Raw genomic sequence first — 23,093 nt, 5'->3', positions numbered from 1 at the left:
TCTCAACTAAAGGAAGATAATGGAGAGACTATAGAGAGCACACGACTTTTGTATGAACCTTAGAAAGGACATTTAAATGGTAACCTGAAAATAATTAAAAAGATTGTTGCAAGCAATCGGTGCGCAATCCTTCAAGGGCAAAAAGAAAATAAAGTCAGTGTTCAAACCACAGTACACCAACTAGGCCTGGAAAGTACCTTTCAATTTACTTCATGTTGTTGGCTGTATTCATCACAAAATGATTCAACAACAGTAACTATTATTCTAAGTCTGAGTGCTTACCTCATACTCAGGTCCCAGACCAAAGCGTCCTATGATGTGTCCTGATACGCTCCATAGAAAGGGAATTCCACCCAGCAATAGGATAAGCTGCAAAGTAAGTAGCACAATTAAAAGAATGATTTTAAGCTATTGTTTATTACTCGTGACAGTCTGGTACTGAGCCTTGACTTGCAGCAAATGGGCCAAAGTTACAAGTTCACTTTGCTCAGACCTGGAGGTTTACCGTACACTCTGACAGTACAATGGAGAATTTAGATAGCCAAGACCAGCTTTGTCAGAATGAAGGATGTGTTATCAATGAAACTGGACCTGACTCTTGGGAAAAGAATACTGAGGTGCTACATTTTGTCATCTATTGTACATGCCTCAGAGACATGGACAAGAAAGAAAGACTATTGATAAGCTGAATGCAGTTGCAACGTGGACATATAGGAGGATGTTCCACATATCCTACACAGACAGAAAAACTAATGAGGAAGTGCTGGAAATGGCTGGAGAAAAGAGGAAAATAGTGCTCATCAAAGAGAGAAAGATACAAAAGGGTAGGCGGTGGCGTAGTGGTATTATTACTGGACTAGTAACCCAGAGACCCAGGGTATTGATCTGGGGACATGGGTTCGAATCCCACCACAGCAGAAGGTGGAATTTGCAATTAATTAATAAATCTGGAATTTAAAAAAAGCTAGTCTAATGATGGCCATGAAACCATTGTCGATTGTTGTCAAAACCTAACTGGTTCACTAATGTCCTTTAGGGAAGGAAATCTGCTGTCCTTTCCTGGTCTGGCCTACATGTGACTCCAGACCCACAGCAATGTGGTTAACTCTTACATGCCCTCTGAAATGGCCTAGCAAGCCACTCAGTTGTACCTAACTGCTACAAAGTCAATAAAAAGAAATGAAACCGGACGGACCACCCAGCATCGACCTAGGTACCGGAAACGACAACAGCAAACCCAGCCCTGTCAACCCTGCAAAGTCCTCCTTAACAACATCTGGGGGCTTGTGCCAAAGTTGGGAAAGCTGCCCCACAGACTAGTCAAGCAACAGCCTGACATAGTTATACTCACAGAATCATACCTTACAGACAATGTCCCAGACACTGCAATCACTATCCCGGGGTATGTCCTGTCCCACCGGCAGGACAGACCCAGCAGAGGTGGCGGGACAGTGGTATACAGTAGGGAGGTAGTTACCCTGGGAGTCCTCAACGTCGACTCTGGACCCCATGAAGTCTCATGGCATCAGGTCAAACATAGGCAAGGTAACCTCCTACTGATACCACCTACCACCCTCTCTCAGCTGATGAGTCAGTACTTCTCCATGTTGAAAACCACTTGGAGGAAGCACTGAGGGTGGCAAGGGCACAAAATGTACTCTGGGTGGGGGACTTCAATGTCCATCACCAAGAGTGGCTCGGTAGCACCACTACTGACCGAGCTGGCTGAGTACTAAAGGACATGGCTGCTAGATTCGGTCTGCGGCAGGTGGTGAAGGAACCAACACGAGGGAAAAACATACTTAACCTTGGCCTCACCAATCTGTCCATGACTGTATTGGTAGGAGTGACCACCGCACAGTCCCGCCTTCACATTGAGGATACCGTCAATCGTGTTGTGTGGCACTATCACCGTAATAAATGGGATAGATTTCGAACAGATCCAGCAATGCAAAACTGGGCATCCATGAGGCACTGTGGGCCATCGGCAGCAGCAGAATTATACTCAACCACAATCTGTAACCTCATGGCCCAGCATATCCCCACTCTACCATTACCATCAAGCCAGGAGACCACCCCTGGTTCAATGAAGAGTGCAGGAGGGCATGCCAGGAGCAGCACCAGGAACATACCTCAAAATGAGACGTCAACCTGGTGAAGCTACAACCCAGGACTACTTGCATGCCAAACTGCATAAGCAGCATGCAATATACAGAGCTAAGCAATCCCATAACCAACGGATCAGATCTAAGCTCTGCAGTCCTGCCACATCCAGTCGTGAATGGTGGTGGACAATTAAACAACTAATTGGAGGAGGTGGCTCCAGAAATATCCCCATCCTCAATGATGGGGGAGCCCAGCACATCAGTACGAAAGATAAAGCTGAAGCATTTGCAACAATCTTCAGCCAGAAGTGCCGAGTTGATGATCCATCTCGGCCCCCTCCTGAAGTCCCCAGCATCACAGATGCCAGACTTTAGCCAATTCGATTCACTCCGCGTGATAGCAAGAAACGACTGAAGGTACTGGATGCTGCAAAAGCTATGGGCCCTGACAATATTCCGGCAATAGTACTGAAGACCTGTGCTCCAGAACTTGCTGCACCCCTAGCCAAGCTGTTCCAGTACAGCTACAACACTGGCATCTACCCGGCAATGTGGAAAATTGCCCAGGTATGTCCTTTACACAAAAAGCAGGACAAGTCCAACCTGGCCAATTACCGCCCCATCAGTCAACTTTCAATCATCAGTAAAGGGATGGAAGGTGTCATCAACAGTGCCATCACGCAGCACTTGCTTAGCAATAACCTGCTCAGTGACGCTCAGTTTGGGTTCCGCCAGGGCCACTCAGCTCCTGACCTCATTACAATCTTGGTTCAAACATGGACAAAAGAGCTGAACTCAAGAGGTGAGGTGAGAGTGACTGCCCTTGACATCAAGGCAGCATTTGACCGAGTATGGCAATCAAGGAGCCCTAGCAAAACTGGAGTCAATGGGCATCAGGGAGAAATCTCTCTGCTAGTTGGAGTCATACCTAGCGCAAAGGAAGATGGTTGTGGTTGTTGGAGGTCAATCATCTGAGCTCAAGGACATCACTGCAGGAGTTCCTCAGGGTAGTGTCCTGGGCCCAACCATCTTCAGCTGTTTCATCAATGACCTTCCTTCAATCATAAGGTCAGAAGTGGGGATGTTCGCTGATGATTGCACAATGTTCAGCACCATCTGCAACACCTCACATACTGAAGCAGTCCGTGTAGAAATGCAGCAAGACCTGGACAATATCCAGGCTTGGGCTGATAAGTGGCAAGTAACATTCATACCACACAAGTGCCAGACAATGACCATCTCCAACAAGAGAGAATCTCACCATCTCCCCTTGACATTCAATGACATTACCATCTCTGAATTCCCCCACTATCAACATCTTAGGGGCTACCATTGACCAGAAACTGAACTGGAGTAGCCATATAAATACCGTGGCTACAAGAGCAGGTCAGAGGCTAGGACTCCTGCGGCAAGTAACTCATCTCCTGACTCCCCAAAGCCTGTCCACCTTTACAAAGCACAAGTCAGGAGTGTGATGGAATACTCTCCACTTGCCTGGATGGGTGCAGCTCCAACAACACTCAAGAAGCTCGACACCATCCAGAACAAAGCAGCCCGCTTGATTGGCACCCCATCTACAAACATTCACTCCCTCCACCACCGTCACACCATGGCAGCAGTGTGTACCATCTACAAGATGCACTGCAGCAACGCACCAAGGCTCCTTAGACACACCTTCCAAACCCACAACCTCTACCACCTCGAAGGACATGGGCAACAAATGCATGGGAACACCACCACCTGCAAGTTCCCCTCCATGTCACACACCATCATGACTTGGAACTATATCACTGTCACTGGGTCAAAATCCTGGAACTCCCTTCCTAACAGCACTGTGGGTATACCTATCCCACATGGACTGCAGCGGTTCAAGAAGGCAGCTCACCACCACCTTCTCAAGGGCAATTAGGGATGGGCAATAAATACTGGCATAGCCAGTGACGCCCACATCCCATGAATGAATTTAAAAAAAATTTAGTCACATCATTACAGCAGAAGGTAGACAGAGACAATTATTGAAAGGAAAGATCAACAGACAACGGAGGAGAGGGAAGCAGAGGAGAAAATCGATGATGAATATAAATGGACTGGATGCAGTTGTCCTGTGTGGAATGTCTAAGGGCAGCGCAGGACTGTCAGAGGTGGAGATCCAAGGCAATCAACCTTCTGGGAAGAAGGTGACACCAACGAACGAATGACAGTGCAGTGCAACTATTTTTTTTAAAATAAACCTACAGAGATCTGTGGGGGTTCTGTTAGTAAGAGTAGCATGTAACTGATCCACACAGACCACAGGCTCCAAGATTCAATTTCCAATTAGCATACAAAATTGACTAGGTTTTTATTTCTGGGCCTAGTCCAAGAAAGGTATAAGGGAGTGCAGATTCTTTGTCAAAATACAACTTTTAATTAGCTGACCACAGTTGGAGCAACAATAGGGATGCTACAGTTGCACTCAGTATCAGTGTGCCTAGGCAAGAGAGGGAAAAAGCAACCACGGTTCTCACTCCCTCTTGCTATCCAGTGCCTGCTGCCAGAAAATACATGCATGTTCACGCTGGACAATATCAGATTCAGCTGCAGTTTCCTCCTTTCAGGGTCGAATGCCCTGGTAACCTCACCGTCTGAAGAATGACCAGTGAGAACAATAGCCCACAGCATGAAAACAGCGCATTCAGGAGAGGAGAAAATATTTACATGGAGATAAAACACCTGATTGTATCAAGTGGGCAAACTTGATTACCAATTACTATTTATCACCAAACACTTTAGTGACTGGGACAGTTTTGCTTATACTGCACTATGCATAATACTGGATACAAATGAAATAAATCACTCGATACGTAGTGCGAAGTTATATTCATCTAATATTGATTTACTATAGTTCTCAAAATAAACCAATATTGAAACAGATGAGAATCGTGTTGCAACCACTTAATATTTTGTTTGCAGTTTCACATTTGCTCCATTATGGTTTGCAAAATATGTTTTAAAATGTCATACTCAAAATGGAAGTTAACATGCATTTGAAGACCAACATATTGTCTTCAAAGATGAGAAACCATTCAAAGGGGGGGAAAAGGGAAAGGGCTTGCATTTATATGGCGCCTTTCACTATCTCAGGAACATCCCAAAGTGCGTCACAGCCAATGAAGTACTTTCTATGTGTAGTCACTGTTGCAATAAAGAGAAAGTGACCATTGTAAGCAGGTAATTTAATTGCAAATCTGCTAAATGGCAATTTACCACTTGAACATTTTCTGCTTACGATTCCAATGTTTGCTGTTGGCTAGATTATTAGCCTGTCATCTTGTTGGATTGTTTTGTAAACAATGTTTTTGCCTTGTATAATAGTACAATCTACTAAGAATGAGCTAAAAACTGTTTTAGATGAACAAGAAATCTTCAGCACAAATGTTTCAATTCTTGTAACTTTCAGCTAACTCAGGGAATGTGAGATGGTTATGGTTCTCGATTAGCAGAGGTGACAGGTTCGAATCCCACTATGGCAAACTGTGAGATTGTATCTAACAAATCTGATCATTTGTGGCCTGGCACTGGCTGGGAGAAGGGGAGGGACATGAAGATGATGATCCAGAAATCTACCTGATTGTCATAAAATGCCAAATGGTTCACTCATATCACCCATACCTGGTTTGACCTAAACATGACTCCAGCCTCACAATATGTGGTTGACACTTACTGTATGCCTCTCAGTTGTAATAAAAGCAGTCCAACACGGGTGAGCACCTTGCCAGCAACACCCACATCTCAAAAATATATACAAAAAGTCCTGATCTTCCTGTGGAAGCATGAAGCTGGAACATAAATATGTAGGTGTGTTCTTATGAAAATAACGTGAAGACTATTCTGCTTTTTCTCTAAGGATTCAGTCTAATATTTCTCCCTGAAAAGCATGTGTTTTATCAGACGTTCTCAAAGAACCTCATCTAAATAGTTTTGTCTTTTTAACCTTTCATGAATCTCTCCAGATAATTGTACTTGGGACTGATTTCAATCGATCCCTCTTGCTGCTTGCTTCTATAAACAACGATCAGTGGTAAAAGAAATCTGTCGAAGAGTCTGGCTCATTGCAAAGATGACAGTCAACTTACTCTATTTGTAGCAAAATCCTAAAGTGCTTCAGGAAGACCAGCGGTTCACTGTCTGCAGTGAAACTGTCAATTTGAATACGATTTTGCTACCACTAACAAAAAGGAATCTCCCTTCAAAGCAGTTGCTTGGAATCCAAGTTGCTTCCAAGTTGGCTTGGAATCAAATCCTTTGGCTCTTCTGTCCTGCTTTGAGTGCAAAATATTTTGCTTCATTACAAGTCCCTTTCGTTTAAAAAAAAAGCTACCATCTCTCCCCCCCCACAACAGATATTTTCCCAATAAAAATAGATTTAATGCCCTTAAGTTAAATCTTTGCTGCTCTATCACGGAGAGATCCCAACTGTCAACCTCTTTTCTCAATTGTGACAACTAACAATATTGCATTGACGAGGTGGTTCCCAAGGCCCTTTCAGTGGCATTTCTCTTTTACTTCCACATATGGAAAGGAGTTCCATTAATTCATAGCGAGATTCTTCCTCCCCCTTCTCCACACCCCCAAACATCTGCTTTAGTTAAGGGCGTAGATTTTCCATGGAACTTTTGATCTAATTTCACAACTTGCCCACATTTCAAAAAGACAAGTTACCTGTATTGTACACAAACTTAAAGAAAAAAAATTAAAATAAAAAAAATATAACAGGTTTCACATTTTCTGAAGGGGCTGGATGTGTTTTAATATTTTGCCTTTAGATAAAAGTGAGACTGAGAAGGTAGCAGAGCAGTGTGCCTACCTGTAAGTGTGTCTGTCCAGTCACTCTCCTGCCCAGTCCCATAGGGAACATCAGTGACTGAGAGTCAGCCAGGCAAGCTCACTCCTATAAATTCCAGTTTAAATGAGACAGACACACATACACAATTAAAACCCTGTTTACTTCCACCGTGCTTCAAACCCAACTCCTACTGTATGCACAAAAAGAGAAGAACATCCTATTATGTGAGAAGGAAGGACTTTGAGGATTGATGTGGAAAGTTAAGTTGCTTTACCAAACAGTTGATGGCCACAACTGCTTAATATAAATATTTAAAGGCACATGGGTACCTAATTCCAGATTCCATGATCTCTTTTTTTTAGATTCTTTCATGGCATATGGGCGTCGCTGACAAGGCCAGATTTTGAGAGGCACTAATTTCCCTGTCTTTCTGATTTCCTGAGCTCCGTGAATAATGTTCAGCACTAGTGAAGCACAAGGAGAGAAAGTTTTTTTTTTTTTTAAAAAGAAAAATATTTAATTTCTAGTTTCCGAATATAAAATGATCGCTTCCTTACAGATAACAAGGAACTTACTGCTTATGAAATATACCCGTGCTAATGCAGGAAATTGCAATATAGCTAACAGAACACATTGTGAATAGTTCATGGGCAGGGGGGGCGCGGGGAGAAAGGTAAAACAAAAAGATCATTGACATCAGAAAATTAATACCTCACATTTTATCGGAGATCAGCAACTAAAATTTCCATTTACAAATGTATCAGCAGTAGTTTCAGGGACACTAGCACTACTCACTGTTCCCTCAGTCTCAGAATAAAGACCAGACCAGAATCCAAAAGTACTTTTATCCAGCTGGTACAGGCGAGATTTCTCAAATGTTTCAGAGTCCATGATCTTTCCCAGTTCTTCAGGGACCAGAGTGGTGTCTCTGTACGTCTTGCGCTAAAAAACAGGTAAAGAGACACACAATTTACAGGTATATAAATCAATTAGAAAAGCACAGATTAACCAAAGACAGTCAGTACAGATTTGTTAAGGGAGGTCGTGTCTGACTAACGTGATTCAATTTTCTGAGGAGGTAACAAGGAGAGTCGATGAAGGTCATGCAGTTGATGTCGTCTATGTGGATTTTAGCAAGGCTTTTGATAAGGTCCCACATGGCAGACTGTCCAAGAAAGTAATAGCCCATGGGATCCAAAACATAGTGGCAAGTTATATCCAAAATTGGCTCAGAGGCAAGAAGCAAAGGTGCAGGGGTGTTTTTGTGACTGGAAGGCTGTTTCCAGTGGGGTTCGACAGGGCTCAGTGCCAGGTCCCTTGCTTTCTGTGGTATATCTCAATGATTTGGACTTGAATGTAGGGGGCATGATTAAGAAGTCTGCAGATGATACAAAAATTGGCCATGTGGTTGATAATGAAGAAGAAAGCTATAGACTGCAGGAAGATATCACTGGACTAGTCAGGTGGGTGGAACAGTGGCAAATGGAGTTCAATCCAGAGGAATGTGAGGTAATGTATTTGGGGAAGGCTAACAAGGCAAGGGAATACATAATAAATGGTAGGATACTGAGAAGTGTGGAGGAACAGAGGGACCTTGGAGTGCATGTCCACAGATCCCTGAAAGTGGCTGGTCAAGAAGGCATACAGGACACTTGCCTTTATTAGCCGAGGCAGAGAATACAAGAGCTGGGAGGTTATGCGGGAACTGCACAAAACACTAGTTAGGCCACAGTTGGAGTACTGTGTGCAGGTCAGGTCACCACACTAGAGGAAAAATGTAATTGCACTCGAGAGAGTACAGAGGAGATTTACAAGGGTGTTGCCTGGATTGGAGAGTTTCCATTATGAGGAAAGATTGGATAAGCTAGGGTTGTTTTCTTTGGAATAGAGGAGGCTGAGGGGAAACCTAATTGAAGTGTATAAAATTATGAGGGGTCTAGATAGAATGGGTAGGAAGGCCCTATTCTGAGGGGTCCATAACTGGGGGCATAGATTTAGGGCAAGTTAAATTTGCTGATGACACAAAGATAGGTTGGAAAGTAGGTTGTGAAGAGGACATAAGGAGGCTACAAAGAGATATAGATAGGTTAAGTGAGTGGGCAGATGGAGTATAATGTGGGAAAATGTAAAATTGTCCACTTTGGCAGGAAGAATAACAAAGAAGCATATTATCTAAATGGAGAGAGATTGCAGAGCTCTGAGATGCAGAGGGATCTGGGTGTCTTCGTGCACGAATCAAAAAAGGTTAGTATGCAGATACAGCATGTAATTAGGAAAGCTAATAGAATGCTATTGTTTATCGTGAGGGGAATTGAAAACAAAAGCAGGGAGGTTATGCTTCAGCTATACAGGACATTGGTGAGACCACATCTGGAGTACTGTGTACAGTACTGGTCTCCTTATTTAAGGAAGGATGCAAATGCGTTGGAGGCAGTACAGAGAAGGTTTACTAGACTAATACCTGGAATGAGCAGGCTGTCTTAACAGGAAAGACTGGACAGGCTAGGCTTGTATCCGCCGGAATTTAGAAGAGTAAGAGGCGACTTGATTGAAACATACATAAGATCCTGAGGGGTCCTGACGGGGTGGATGTGGAAAGGATGTTTCCCCTTGTGGGAGAATCTAGAACTAGGGGTCACTGTTTAAAAATAAGGGGTCACCCATTTAAATTTTTTCTCTCAGAGGGTCGCAAGTCTTTGGAATTCTCTTCCTCAAAAGGCAGTGGAAGCAGAGTCTTTGAGTATGTTTAAGGCAGAGGTAGATAGATTCTTGATAAGCAAGGGGGTGAAAGGTTATCAGGGGTAGGCAGTAATGTGGAGAAATCAGTTTAGCCATGAACTTATTGAATGGCAGAGCAGGCTCGAGGAGTCGCGTGGCCTACTCCTGCTCCTAATTTGTATGTTCGTATGTAGGGAATTTGAGGGGAATTTTTGCACCCAGAGTGTAGTAGGGATCTGGAACTCATTGCTTGAAAGGGTGGCAGAGACAGAAACCCTCATAACATTTAAAAAGTACTTGAAAATGCAGTTGAAGTGCTGTAATTTACAAAACTATGGACCAAGAGCTGGGAAGTGGGATTAGGCTGAATGGCTACTTGTTGGCCAGCAGGAACACGATGGGCTGAATGGCCTCCTTCCGTGCTGTAAATTATGATCCTATTTTCTATGTATGTTTGCTGTAGAAATGTATTATATCCCCACACCAACCCCGCAATTTCCTCCCTTCCACTCTGTGACTTATGTTGATGCACTGTTCCATGCCTTGTTAAAATGGTCATTTGTAAGCCTGGATAGTGAGCTACAGAGGCTCGTCAACCACAGAGACACCAAGCCCAACCCACTTTTCAGCAGGTGGCATTTGACAGCAAGAAACGGAAACCCTGACTGACTGCCCGCTTCCCTCACCCAGGCATGCAGCAGACAACTGGAGTACCTCGGCTAAGGTCAGTTGACTCAGCACAGCTGACTGAATCTGGGATCTTTCTGGTTTGTTATGACTCAGGACCACACCAAGCAGTGCCTTCATTCAGCGTACATTGGGAAAGACATTTTTAAATTGAGCTAAACACATCAACTACTTTACACTTGTGTTCCACTTCAAAATAGGAAACCTCAAATAAATATAATGTGCCCTTTCCCCCTCAATGACTGAAGTTAAATAACTCTCACACTCAACTTAAAAAGTCACAATTAGAAATTAATCTGGCCAGAGGCTACAAAATATACAACAGTTTGTTTATAGAGACTTGGTGCCATAATCAAACCCACGGTGGACCGTTTATATCGGCAGTGGAGGATAGGTAGCTTGCTCTCCTTTTGCAGTCTCCCACTCTCAAGCATTAGCTCTGCTCCTTGCCTTTCCAACCATAAGAACCTAAGAAACAGGAGCAACTAGGCCATACAACGCCTCCAGCCTGCTCTGCCATTCAACATGATCACGGCTGATCTTCTGCTTCAACTCCACTTTCCCAACTGCTCCCCACATCCCTCGATTGCCTGAGATACCAAACATCTGTCTACCTCAGCCTTAAATATACTCAACAATGGAGCATCCACAACCCTCTGCAGTAGAGAATTCCGACAATCCACAACTCTTTGAGTGAAGAAATTTCTCACCTCAATCCTAAATGATCAACCTGAGACTGTGCCCCCGTGTTCTAGATTCCCCAGTCAGGGAAAACAGCTTCTCAGTGTCTACCCTGTCAAGCCCCTTCAGAATCTTGTATGTTTCAATGAGATCATGTCTCATTCTTTTAAACTCCTTAGAGTAAAGGCCTTCCCGGGTCTGCAAATGAGACCCGACCTGAGCCCGACTGAACCCCATCTGACCCCAAGCCCAACCTGGCCAGAGTCCTTCCATTTTTTTCCCGCGCTGACCCAACCATAAGTTAACTTACCTTCCGTTTTTCACTTTGTTCCTTGCCTGCAGAAGCTTAAAATAACTGCAGCAAAACCACCTTTAAAATCCAAAAAGTAAATTAACATTAGAGTCACTTACCTGAGGTGGTGATAGAGCGTGTCCGATCCGGCCCAACCCAAACCCGACATGTCATCGGGTCCTGTTGGGTTCAGGTCCGGTAGCAGGCCTTTACCTTAGAGTATCGGCCCAATTTACTCAGCCTATCATAGGACAACCCTCTCATCCCAGGAACCAATCTAGTGAACCTTTGCTGTACCAACTCCAAAGCAAGTATATCCTTCCTTAGATATGGAGACCAAAACTGCACACAGAATGCTAGGTGTGGTCTCAAAGTCCTATACAACTGTAGCACGACTTCTTTACTCTTGAACTCCAATCCCATTGCAATAAAGGCCATTTCCCTTCCAAACGGTTTGCTGTACCTGCATACTAACTTTGTGTTCCTTACACAAGTACAGCCAAGTCTCTCTGAACGTCAATATGTAGAAGTTTCACGTCTTCTAAAAAAATACCTGAGACTGGGCAGTGAGCAAATCATGTACTTTGTGGAGAAGGCTTCACAGCCAAGCTCCTTGCCACATATCCAAATATGCCCTCTTCAGCAGAGGTAGTCATCAAGAATGGGAACCCTGGCTGATTCTTCCCTCTCTAGTCCAACAGCAGTAACAATCTTACGCCAGCTGAGATCAGCTATTCAGCCCAGACCAGGAATTGCTGTGCCATCTTTTTTCATCTAAACGAAGATTCCCTTGTCCCTCCCCACAGTCACAGTTAGCTTACCAAAACTCTCTGGCTCAAATTTATTACATTGCAGGAAGGGTGTAGTATCTGTGGAACTGTACTGCAGAAAAAGTCGCTAACCTCAGACTAGATGCAACAGTTTGAGATTAAACCAGTCTGTTTGCAACCTTTATGTCACATTTGACCCTAAGATGAGCTTCCGACCTCATATCCCCACTTGTAACATCACCCCAACTTCGCTCCTGACTCAGCTCATCTGCTGCTGAAACCCTCATTCATGCCTTCGTTACCTCCAAAGATGATTTTTCGAATGCAATCCTGGCTGGTCTCCCACATGCTACTCTCTGTAAACTTGAGGTCATTCAAAACTCTGCTGCCTAGGGCTGAACTCACAGCAAGTCCTTATCTCCTATCACCCTGTGCCCGCTGACCTCCACTGGCTCCCAGTCAAGCAAGGTCTTGAGTTTAAAATTCTCATCCTTGTTTGCAAATTCCTCCATGGCCTCATCCCTCCCGATCATTGTAGCCTCCTCCAGCCCCACAACCCTCCAAGATATCCGCACTCCCCTAATTCTGGCCTCTTGTGCATCCCCAATTTTAACAGCTCCACCATTGGTTGCCACGCTTTCAGTTGCCTCGGCCCCAAGCTCTGGAATACCCTCCCTACACCTCTCTGTCTCATTTTCCTCATTTAAATCACCCCTTAAAACCTACCTCTTTTGCTCATCTAACCTAATATCTCCTTTTGTGGCTTCATGTCATATTTTGCTTTATAATTTTTTTTTATTCATGCATGGGATGGGGGCGACACTGGCTAGGACAGCATTTATTGCCCATCCTTAACTGCCCTTGAGGAGGTGGTGGTGAGCTGCCTTCTTGAACCGCTGCAGTCCATGTGAGGTAGGTACAGCCACAGTGCTGTTAAGAAGGGAATTCCAGGATTTTGACCCAGTGACAGTGAAGGAACAACGATATAGTTCCAAGCCAGGATGGTGTGTGACTTAGAGGATGAACTTGAGGTGGTGATGTTCCCATGCTTTTGCTGCCCTTGTCCTTCTAGTTGGTAGAGGTCGCGGGTTTGGAAGGTGCTGTCTAAGGAGCCTTGGTGCGTTGCTCCAGTGCATCTTCCAGATGGTACATACTGCTGCCACTGTGCGTCGGTGGTGGAGGGAGTGAATGTTTGTAGATGGGGTGCCAATCAAGCGGGCTGCTTTATCCTGCATGGTGTCGAGCTTCTCAAGTGTTGTTGGAGCTGCACATATCCAGGCAAGTGGAGAGTATTCCATCACACTCCTGACTTGTGCCTTGTAGTTGGTGGACAGGCTTTGGGGAGTCAGGAGGTGAGTTACTCGTCACAGGATTCCTAGCCTCTGACCTGCTCTTGTAGCCACGGTATTTATATGGCTACTCCAGTTCAGTTTCTGGTCAATGGTAACCCCCAGGATGTTGATAATGGGGGATTCAGCGATGATAATGCTACTGAATGTCAAGGGGAGATGGTTAGATTCTCTCTTGTTGGAGATGGTCATTGCCTGGCACTTGTGTGACATAATGTTACTTGTCACTTATCAGCCCAAGCCTGGATATTGTCCAGGTCTTGCTTGCATTTCTACACAGACTTCTTCAGTATCTGAGGAGTTGCGAATGATTAGAGATACAGCAATGAAACAGCCCTTCGGCCCACCGAGTCTGTGCCGAACATCAACCACCCATTTATACTAATCCCATATTCCCAACAAACATCCCCACCTGTCCCTATATTTCCCTACCACCTACCTATATAATAATGGCCAATTTACCTATCAACCTGCAAGTCTTTTGGCTTGTGGGAGGAAACCGGAGCACCCGGAGAAAACCCACGCAGACACAGGGAGAACTTGCAAACTCCACACAGGCAGTACCCGGAATCGAACCCGGGTCCCTGGAGCTGTGAGGCTGCGGTGCTAACCACTGCGCCACTGTGCCGCTGAACATTGTGCAATCATCAGCGAACATCTGAAGGAAGGTCATTGGTGACGCATCTGAAGACGGTTGGGCCTAGGACGCTACCCTGAGGAACTCCTGCAGTGATGTCCTGAAGCTGAGGTGATGGACACCACAACCATCTTCCATTGCGCTAGATATGACTCCAACCAGCGGAGGGTTCCCCCCCAGCAACCCCCCCCACCTCGAGTTGCATTGACTTCAGCTTTGCTCGGGCTCCTTGATGCCATACTCAGTCAAATGCTGCCTTGATGTCAAGGGCAGTCACTCTCACCTCACCTCTTGAGTTCAGCTCTTTTGTCCATGTTTGAAACAAGGCTGTACTGAGGTCAGGAACTGAGTGGCCCTGGCAGAACCCAAACTGAGCGTCACTGAGCAGGTTATTGCTAAGCAAGTGCTGCTTGATAGCACTGTCGATGACACCTTCCATCACTCTACTGATGATTAAGAGTAGACTGATGGGGCGGTAATTTGCCGGGTTGGATTTGTCCTGCTTTGTGTGTACAGGCCATACCTGGGCAATTTTCCACATTGCCGGGTAAATGCCAGTGTTGTAGCTATACAGGAACAGCTTGGCTAGGGGTGCGGCAAGTTCTGGAGCACAGGTCTTCAGTACTATTGCCAGAATATTGTCAGAGCCCATGGCCTTTGCAGTATCCAGTGCCTTCAGTTGTTTCTTGATATCACGCAGAGTGAACTGAATTGGTTGAAGTCTGGCATCTGTGATGCTGGGGACTTCAGGAGGAGGCAGAGATGGATCAACTCGGCACTTGTGGCTGAAGATAGTTGCAAATGCTTCAGCCTTACCTTTTGCACTGATGTGTTGGGCTCCCCCATCATTGAGGATGGGGATATTTGTGGTGTTACCTCCTCCAGTTAGTTGTTTAATTGTCCACCACCATTCACGGCTGGATATAGCAGGACTGCAGAGCTTAGATCTGATCCGTTGGTTATGGGATCGCTTAGCTCTATCACATGCTGCTTACGCAGTTTGGCACACAAGCAGTCCTGTGTTGTAGCTTCACCAGGTTGACATCTTATTTTGAGGTATGCCTGGTGCTGCTCCAGGTATGCCCTCCTGCACTCTTCATTGAACCAGGATTGGTCTCCTGGCTTGATGGTAATGGTAGAGTGGGGAATATGCCAGGCCATGAGGTTACAGATTGTGGTTGAGTACAATTCTGCTGCTGACGGCCCACAGCACCTCATGGATGTCCAGTTTTGCATTGTTAGATCTGTTCGAAATCTATCCCATTTAGCACGGTGATAGTGCCACACAACACGATGAAGGGTATCCTCAATGTGAAGGTGGGACATCTTCTCCACAAGGACTGTGCAGTGGTCACTCCTACCAATACTGTCATGGACAGATGCATCTGTGGCAGGCAGATCGGTGAGGACGAGGTCAAGTATGTTTTTCCCTCACCACCTGCTGCATACCCAGTCTAGCAGCTATGTTCTTTAGGACTCGTAAGCTCAGTCAGTAGTGGTGCTACAGAGCCACTCTTGGTGACGGACATTGAAGTCCCCCACCCAGAGTACATTCAGCGCCCTTGCCACCCTCAGTGCTTCCTCCATGTGATGTTCAACATGGAGGAGTACTGATTCATCAGCTGAGGGACGGCGGTAGGTGGTAATCAGTAGGAGGTTTCCTTGCCCATGTTTGACCTGATGCCATGAGACTTGATGGGGTCCAGAGCCGATGTTGAGGACTCCCAGGGCAACTCTGTCACGACTATATACCACAGTTCCGCCACCTCTGCTGAGTCTGTCCTGCCGATGGGACAGGACATACCCGGGGATGGTGATGGCAGTGTCTGGGACATTGTTTGTAAGGTATGATTCCGTGAGTATGACTATGTCAGGCTGTTGCTTGACTAGTCTGTGGGACAGCTCTCCCAACTTTGGCACAAGCCCCCAGATGTTAGTAAGGAGGACTTTGCAGGGTCGACAGGGCTGGGTTTGCCGTTGTCGTTTCCAGTGCCTGTAAAGCACCTCAGGACATTTTGCTATATAAATATAAGTTGCTGTTGTAGATGGGCAACAGAAATGGAAAAAACAAATGGAGAAAAGTCAACTTGAAATGCAAGTGTCACAAAATTGGTGGACTTCACTACTCCATTGGAACTTAGAAGGCTGCAGAGAGATAGCTGCCACAAACAAACAGCTGCTGCAGCTGGTAAAACCATCTGTCTGGCAAACTATCGTCTCAACTGCAATTGTAGTCTCCAGTACCTCACTTCAGGTTGCATATGATACAAGTCAGCCACTAGAAATCATTCCCCCACCTCCCCCCGTCCACTACAATTCTATTATTGAGGGGTTTTTCCCCCACTTTTCTTTAAATGTCACCAACTACAGAAAACTCATGCCAGATATTACATCATTAGTTTAACATTGTTTCCTTTAGATACATAACACAATCATCTTAACTTCCAAATTAGTTGTATGCATTCATGGAATCTGAGTGCAAAATTGCATTCAATGCACCATAGCCAACTGTCATGTTTTTATATGAACGTTGTCATTAAGAGATTACTCCAAAACTCAGTGATCTTAAACTTGAGACACATTAATGCAGGGCCAAAGCTTCAGTCACAACACAACATATTCCCTATTACCTCACCCCCTCATCCTTTTCCACCTTTCAAGTATCTTAGGATACAGCATTGGAATGTTCGATATGTCCATGGAGACCAAATTTACTTTAGTTAAAGCCATCATGTTAAACTTAGGAGCTGGGGGTGTATGTGTGTGAGAGACACTCGCCTTCCAGCCCATTCAAAAGTTGCTTATCCAGCCAAATGTGAGGAGGGGGTGTCGTGGGGAGAGTTTAATTTCAAAGTTAAGGTGTTTAAATTTAAAATAATATCTTCATAACCAAGTCTATTTAATAACAGCAAGTGTAAATGTACATAAAGCCTCAAAACAGATTTGCGAAGGTGATGTTAAAAGCTTACAAGATTGCTGCACCGTTACATTGTATCAAACTGCTTGATACATTGTATGAAATTGCTTGATACATTGTTTCACTAAGAGGGAATTTGTTTCCATATAAAACAGGGCCTAGAAACAATTTGCTGAGATCCTACAAATTGGGGATTTTTCTTCCTTTGGTGTTGGACTCCCCACCCACTCCCACGATCCCCCATTACTGGGGGGGGGGGGGGGGAGAAGAGATTAAATGTGACTCCCACTCACCTGTCGCTGGGCCAGGTAGGCCTCCCAGAGGTACACGGTCCAGGAAAAGAGCAGCACCGAGTAAAAGATTTGGTTTTCGGTGCTTAACTCTGCAATAAACTGAATCATGATTCCCCGGACACTTCCGACTGTCATTGGCACCGGAAAACAATTTACTTTTCTTTAATTTGGCCTTTTGACAATAATTCAACCCTTGCTGGAGAAAATAAGTCAGTTTCTACAAAAACGGCTCGTATCTTTTTCTTTTTCTCTCTCTCTGTCTCTCCCTACTTGCTGCTTTTACCTCCCTTTTTGTTAATTGGATTTTTATTCTTTCTCTCTCTCCACCTCTATCCCTGATCGAGCCCTTGCTGCCGGCTAGGTTACACTTAAACCAGTCCGGACAGACAGGAAGTTGGTGCGCTGGGAAATTTTGTTCCAGCGCAAAAGCAGACAACCTGCGCACAAAGGGACCTTTCCCTGAGAAACCCCGAAGCAGACATTGCATTTGCCTTGATGTCATTAACACAAACTAAACTAGGAGTGACCTAGTAGAGGTCTTTAAAATTCTAAAAGATGTTGATACAGAGAGAATGTTTCCTCTTGTGGGGAAGAGCATAACTAGAGGCCATCAATAATCACCAAGAAATCCAAATTTAAGCCAGGCAACTTGACTCTGATTGGTCAACGCTTTGTCCTGAGGAATGAACCTGTGAATGGCCGTCACTTATTTTGATTAGCTGAAACAGACGCAATGTGTGTACATGTTCTTTCTGTCTGCAAAGAACAGGGCCCTGTGTATTAATATATGCAGCTTCCAGTACATGCAAATACGCCACACTGCGAGCCCGACTGACAATCTTAAATTGGTTGTCAGCGTAATTCTTGGCACACATTCCTCAGGGCAATGCCTTGACCAATCAGAGTCAAGCTGCCGTGTTTAAATTTCAAATAAAGCTTGGCAGTTAACTGTCAGTCACCGTAAACCGATGCATTCTCCATGACGACGCCTCTACCAATCAGAGTTCACTTGCCAACCAATCAGCATTGTCTTCTCATACAGTATGAAGTTGTTGTTTTCCCTTACATTTGTATTCTTGTGGATTGTCCTGATGAGTGCTAGATGAAAAGCTTCAACAACATGACTCTATTTTCAGCAATACACAAGTTGTGTAATACCAAACGATTATAAATATGTCATTTTCAGGCATCACCAGACACAGAACTGCTCCTGCTCACATTTTCCTTTCTGTTTCTGCATAAATAGTTGGGTTGCTAGCCGATCTCCTGTGGCAATGTCCACAATGAGCTCAAGAGTACTCTGTTTCATAACTAGAGGATAGTAATGGACAAAGTGTGCTGGGGCAATGTTGCAGGAAGTAAGTGTGACAAAGGAATTGCCTCCAAGTGCAAGATTTATACATGTTAGTAAGCAATCTCACATGGGATTACACACAAGAAGTGACGACTAGTGTTCAGGTGAAAGAAGATTAGAAGGCAGAGGATAATTAGAGCAGCATGCATGGATGTAAATCAGTCCCTATTTGAAAGTCATATATTCTGTCATTATCACATAACACTCTGACAAAATAGCAATTTGGGAAGCAGGATAGAGTTAATTGGAGAAGTGTGGGTTCAGGATTTGGGAGATGCAAAACTGAAGTTCGACAGCCCCAAGACTGGCAGGAGGCTATAATCACAGTGTGACAATTTTCATCAGCAGGTTCTACTATAAACACAGATGTAGCAATTTATAATGGTAAGGCTGACACAGGAAGTGTGCATTTTTTAATGCATTGTACACAAATATTGCAGGTATGCTAATTATCATTGATTTTGTGCAAGTCATATTGTTTAAGACAATCTCATTAAAATATCTAAAATCATGCTGCTTTTTGGATCTAAATACTCCTGTTCATTTAAGGTAATGCAGACTCTTGTTATTAGTTTGCATTTACTGTTTTGTTCTGTTCTTTACTGAAGGTGGTGACTGAATTAGCATATCAAGGGCACTAGTTAGTAGTCTTTGAGGATGTTGACTACGTGGCTATTCTGCACATGTAAATGTAACTGATGGAAGGAGGGGACTATCACAGCCAAGTCCAATCCTGACCTTATCTCACATGTGCACACTTTTCCACAGGGTCACTGGATAAATCAGTAGCAGGAACACTGTGAACATCAAAGTTCATTGGTGCACCAGCCCATACTTCTCAGGTCAGTTGACTTTGTCTAGTCCATGGATTGAATCTGTGTTTTTTTGATCTGTTTAGTTCAATGTTACACCAAATTAGGAAAGACCATTTTTACTTAAGAAAGAAAAAAATTGCATTTATATACTGCCTTTCGTAGTCTCAGGCTGTCCCAAAGCACTTTACAGCCAATGAAGTACATTTGGATGCAGGAAGGATGTTTACCCTGGCTGGGGGAGTCTAAAGCCAGGAGACACACCAGGCAGACGGGCGCTGGCCACCGACGTAAAAATCGGTGGCGAACCCACTTCCACCTAGCCTGGGGATCCTTCCTGTATTTTACGGGGTCCCAGGCTTTAAATGTTCCAAGGTGGGACTTCCACCCGCTTGAGAGAGGAAGTCCCACCTCATTGAGCTGCCGGCCAGTTATCGGACCGGCAGCTCTTAGTCCCAGCAGCGCCACTGGGAGTGATGGCCACTGCTGGGACTGCAGCCCAGCCAAAGACATGGAGCCAGGACTGCAGATAAGTTTGGGTTGCCTCGCCGGGAGTAATCGGTTGGACCCCGGCGAAGCAAGGGTGGTTGTTTGGGGGAAAGAGGGGGGCGTCTTGGGTTCTGGGGGTGGTTGGGGAAGTGGGGGTGGCCCTCAATCGGGCACCCTTTGCCCGATTGTCAGGGCCCCTCCCCCTCCATCGGGGCACTGAGAGGCCGCCAACTTTCACCTATTTCATATGAAGCATAATCATTGTTGTAATGTAGGAAACTCAGCAGCCAATTTGCATGCAACAAGGTCCAACAAAGAACAATGAGATAATGACCAGATCATTTGTTTTTTAGTGATGTTGGCTAGAACACCATGGCAAAGCCAGGTGGACTACATCAAATAGTGCAAGAGGAACTTTTATATTCATCTGAGCAGATGGATGGGGCTACAGTTTAATGTCTCATCAAAATACAGCACATCTGGCAATGTAGCACTACCTCAGTATTGCACTGAAGTGTTAGTTTAGATTATGTGCTTTAATCCCTGGAGAGAGGCTTAAACCAGAGGGGTACCAATATCCTGGGGGGGAGATTTGCTAGTGCTCTTCGGGGGGGTTTAAACTAATTCAGCAGGGGAATGGGAACCTAAAATGTAGTTCCAGTGTACAGGATGTTGAGAGTAGTGAGGTCAGGGATAAGGTTACAAGGACGCAAGAGGGCACTGGCAAGCAAGAACCTGGTTTAAAGTGTGTCTACTTCAACGCCAGGAGCATCCTGAATAAGGTGGGTGAGCTTGCAGCATGGGTTGGTACCTGGGATCTTGATGTAGTGGCCATTTCGGAGACATGGGTAGAGCAGGGGCAGGAATGGATGTTGCAGGTTCCGGGATTTAGATGTTTCAGTAAGAACAGAGAAGATGGTAAAAGAGGGGGTTGGTGTGGCATTGTTAATCAAGGAGAGTATTACAGCGACAGAAAGGACGTTTGAGGACTCGTCTACGGAGGTAGTATGGGCCGAGGTTAGAAACAGGAGAGGTGAGGTCACCCTGTTGGGAGTCTTTTATAGACCTCCAAATAGTTCCAGAGATGTAGAGGAAAGGATAGCGAAGACGATTCTCGACAGGGGCGAGAGTAACAGGGTAGTTGTTATGGGGGACTTTAACTTTCCAAATATCGACTGGAAATACTATAGTTCGAGTACTTTAGATGGGTCAGTTTTTGTCCAGTGTGTGCAGGAGGGTTTTCTGACACAGTATGTAGACAGGCCAACCAGGGGCGATGCCACATTGGATTTGGTACTGGGTAATGAACCCGGCCAGGTGTTAGATTTAGATGTAGGCGAGCACTTTGGTGATAGTGACCAAAGTGATAGGGGCGGCACAGTGGCGCAGTGGTTAGCACCGCAGCCTCACAGCTCCAGCGACCCAGGTTCAATTCTGGGTACTGCCTGTGTGGAGTTTGCAAGTTCTCCCTGTGTCTGCGTGGGTTTCCTCCGGGTGCTCCGGTTTCCTCCCACATGCCAAAGACTTGTTGGTTGATAGGTTAACTGGCCATTATAAATTGCCCCTAGTATAGGTAGGTGGTCGGGAATTATAGGGACAGGTGGGGATGTGGTAGGAAAATGGGATTAGTGTAGGATTAGTATAAATGGGTGGTTGATGGTCAGCACAGACTCGGTGGGCCGAAGGGCCTGTTTCAGTGCTGTATCTCTAAACTAAACAATTCGGTTAGGTTTAACTTAGCGATGGGCAGGGACAGGTATATACCGCAGGGCAAAAATTATAGCTGGGGGAAAGGAAATTATGATGCGATTAGGCAAGATTTAGGATGCATAGGATGGGGAAGGAAACTGCAGGGGATGGGAACAATCGAAATGTGGAGCTTATTCAAGGAGCAGCTACTGCGTGTCCTTGATAAGTATGTGCCTGTCAGGCAGGGAGGAAGTTGTCGAGCGAGGGAGCCGTGGTTTACTAAAGAAGTTGAAGTGCTTGTCAAGAGGAAGAAGAAGGCTTATGTTAGGATGAGACGTGAAGGCTCAGTTAGGGCGCTTGAGAGTTACAAGCTAGCCAGGAAGGAACTAAAGGGAGAGCTAAGAAGAGCAAGGAGAGGACATGAGAAGTCATTGGCGGATAGGATCAGGGAAAGCCCTAAGGCTTTCTATAGGTATATCAGGAATAAAAGAATGACTAGAGTTAGATTAGGGCCAATCAAGGATAGTAGTAGGAAGTTGTGTGTGGAATCAGAGGAGATAGGGGAAGTGTTAAATGAATATTTTGCATCAGTATTTACAGTAGAGAAAGAAAATGTTGTCGAGGAGAATACTGAGATTCAGGCTACTAGGCTAGATGGGATTGAGGTTCACAAGGAGGAGGTGTTATCAATTTTGGAAAGTGTGAAAATAGATAAGTCCCCTGGGCCAGATGGGATTTATCCTAGGTTTCTCTGGGAAGCTAGGGAGGAGATTGCAGAGCCTTTGTCCTTGATCTTTATGTCGTCATTGTCGACAGGAATAGTGCCGGAAGACTGGAGGATAGCAAATGTTGTCCCCTTGTTCAAGAAGGGGAGTAGAGACAGCCCTGGTAATTATAGACCTGTGAGCCTTACTTCGGTTGTGGGTAAAATGTTGGAAAAGGTTATAAGAGACAGGATTTATAATCATCTTGAAAAGAATAAGTTCATTATCGATAGTCAGCACGGTTTTGTGACGGGTAGGTCGTGCCTCACAAACCTTATTGAGTTTTTCGAGAAGGTGACCAAACAGATGGATGAGGGTAAAGCAGTGGATGTGGTGTATATGGATTTCAGTAAGGCGTTTGATAAGGTTCCCCATGGTAGGCTATTGCAGAAAATACGGAAGTATGGGGTTGAAGGTGATTTAGAGCTTTGGATCAGAAATTGGCTAGCTGAAAGAAGACAGAGGGTGGTGGTTGATGGCAAATGTTCATCCTGGAGTTTAGTTACTAGTGGTGTACTGCAAGGATCTGTTTTGGGGCCACTGCTGTTTGTCATTTTTATAAAAGACCTGGATGAGGGTGTAGAAGGCTGGGTTAGTAAATTTGCGGATGACACTAAGGTCGGTGGAGTTGTGGATAGTGCCGAAGGATGTTGTAGGGTACAGAGGGACATAGATAGGCTGCAGAGCTGGGCTGAGAGATGGCAAATGGAG

General features: G+C 45.0%; 1 protein-coding gene across 1 annotated transcript in view; it reads right to left on the bottom strand.

The window, feature by feature from the left end:
- The window catches only part of zmpste24 (zinc metallopeptidase, STE24 homolog), a 41,859-nt gene extending 24,200 nt beyond the window's left edge, over nucleotides 1-17,659 (bottom strand). The window contains exons 1-3 of the mRNA XM_068011653.1: nucleotides 17,275-17,659; nucleotides 7,726-7,872; nucleotides 283-369 (exon numbers count right to left, since the gene is read on the bottom strand). Coding sequence (XP_067867754.1) covers nucleotides 283-369; nucleotides 7,726-7,872; nucleotides 17,275-17,409 — 369 coding nt within the window. The 5' untranslated portion in view covers nucleotides 17,410-17,659. The remainder of the gene's footprint in view (nucleotides 1-282; nucleotides 370-7,725; nucleotides 7,873-17,274) is intronic.
- Between the last annotated feature and the right edge of the window lie 5,434 nt (nucleotides 17,660-23,093).

The sequence above is a fragment of the Heterodontus francisci genome, chromosome 31, assembly GCF_036365525.1.
Source record: "Heterodontus francisci isolate sHetFra1 chromosome 31, sHetFra1.hap1, whole genome shotgun sequence".
Classification (NCBI taxonomy): Eukaryota; Metazoa; Chordata; class Chondrichthyes; order Heterodontiformes; family Heterodontidae; genus Heterodontus; species Heterodontus francisci.
Note: the sequence above shows the minus strand (reverse complement) of the source record. Positions and strands in the feature narration are given on the sequence as shown.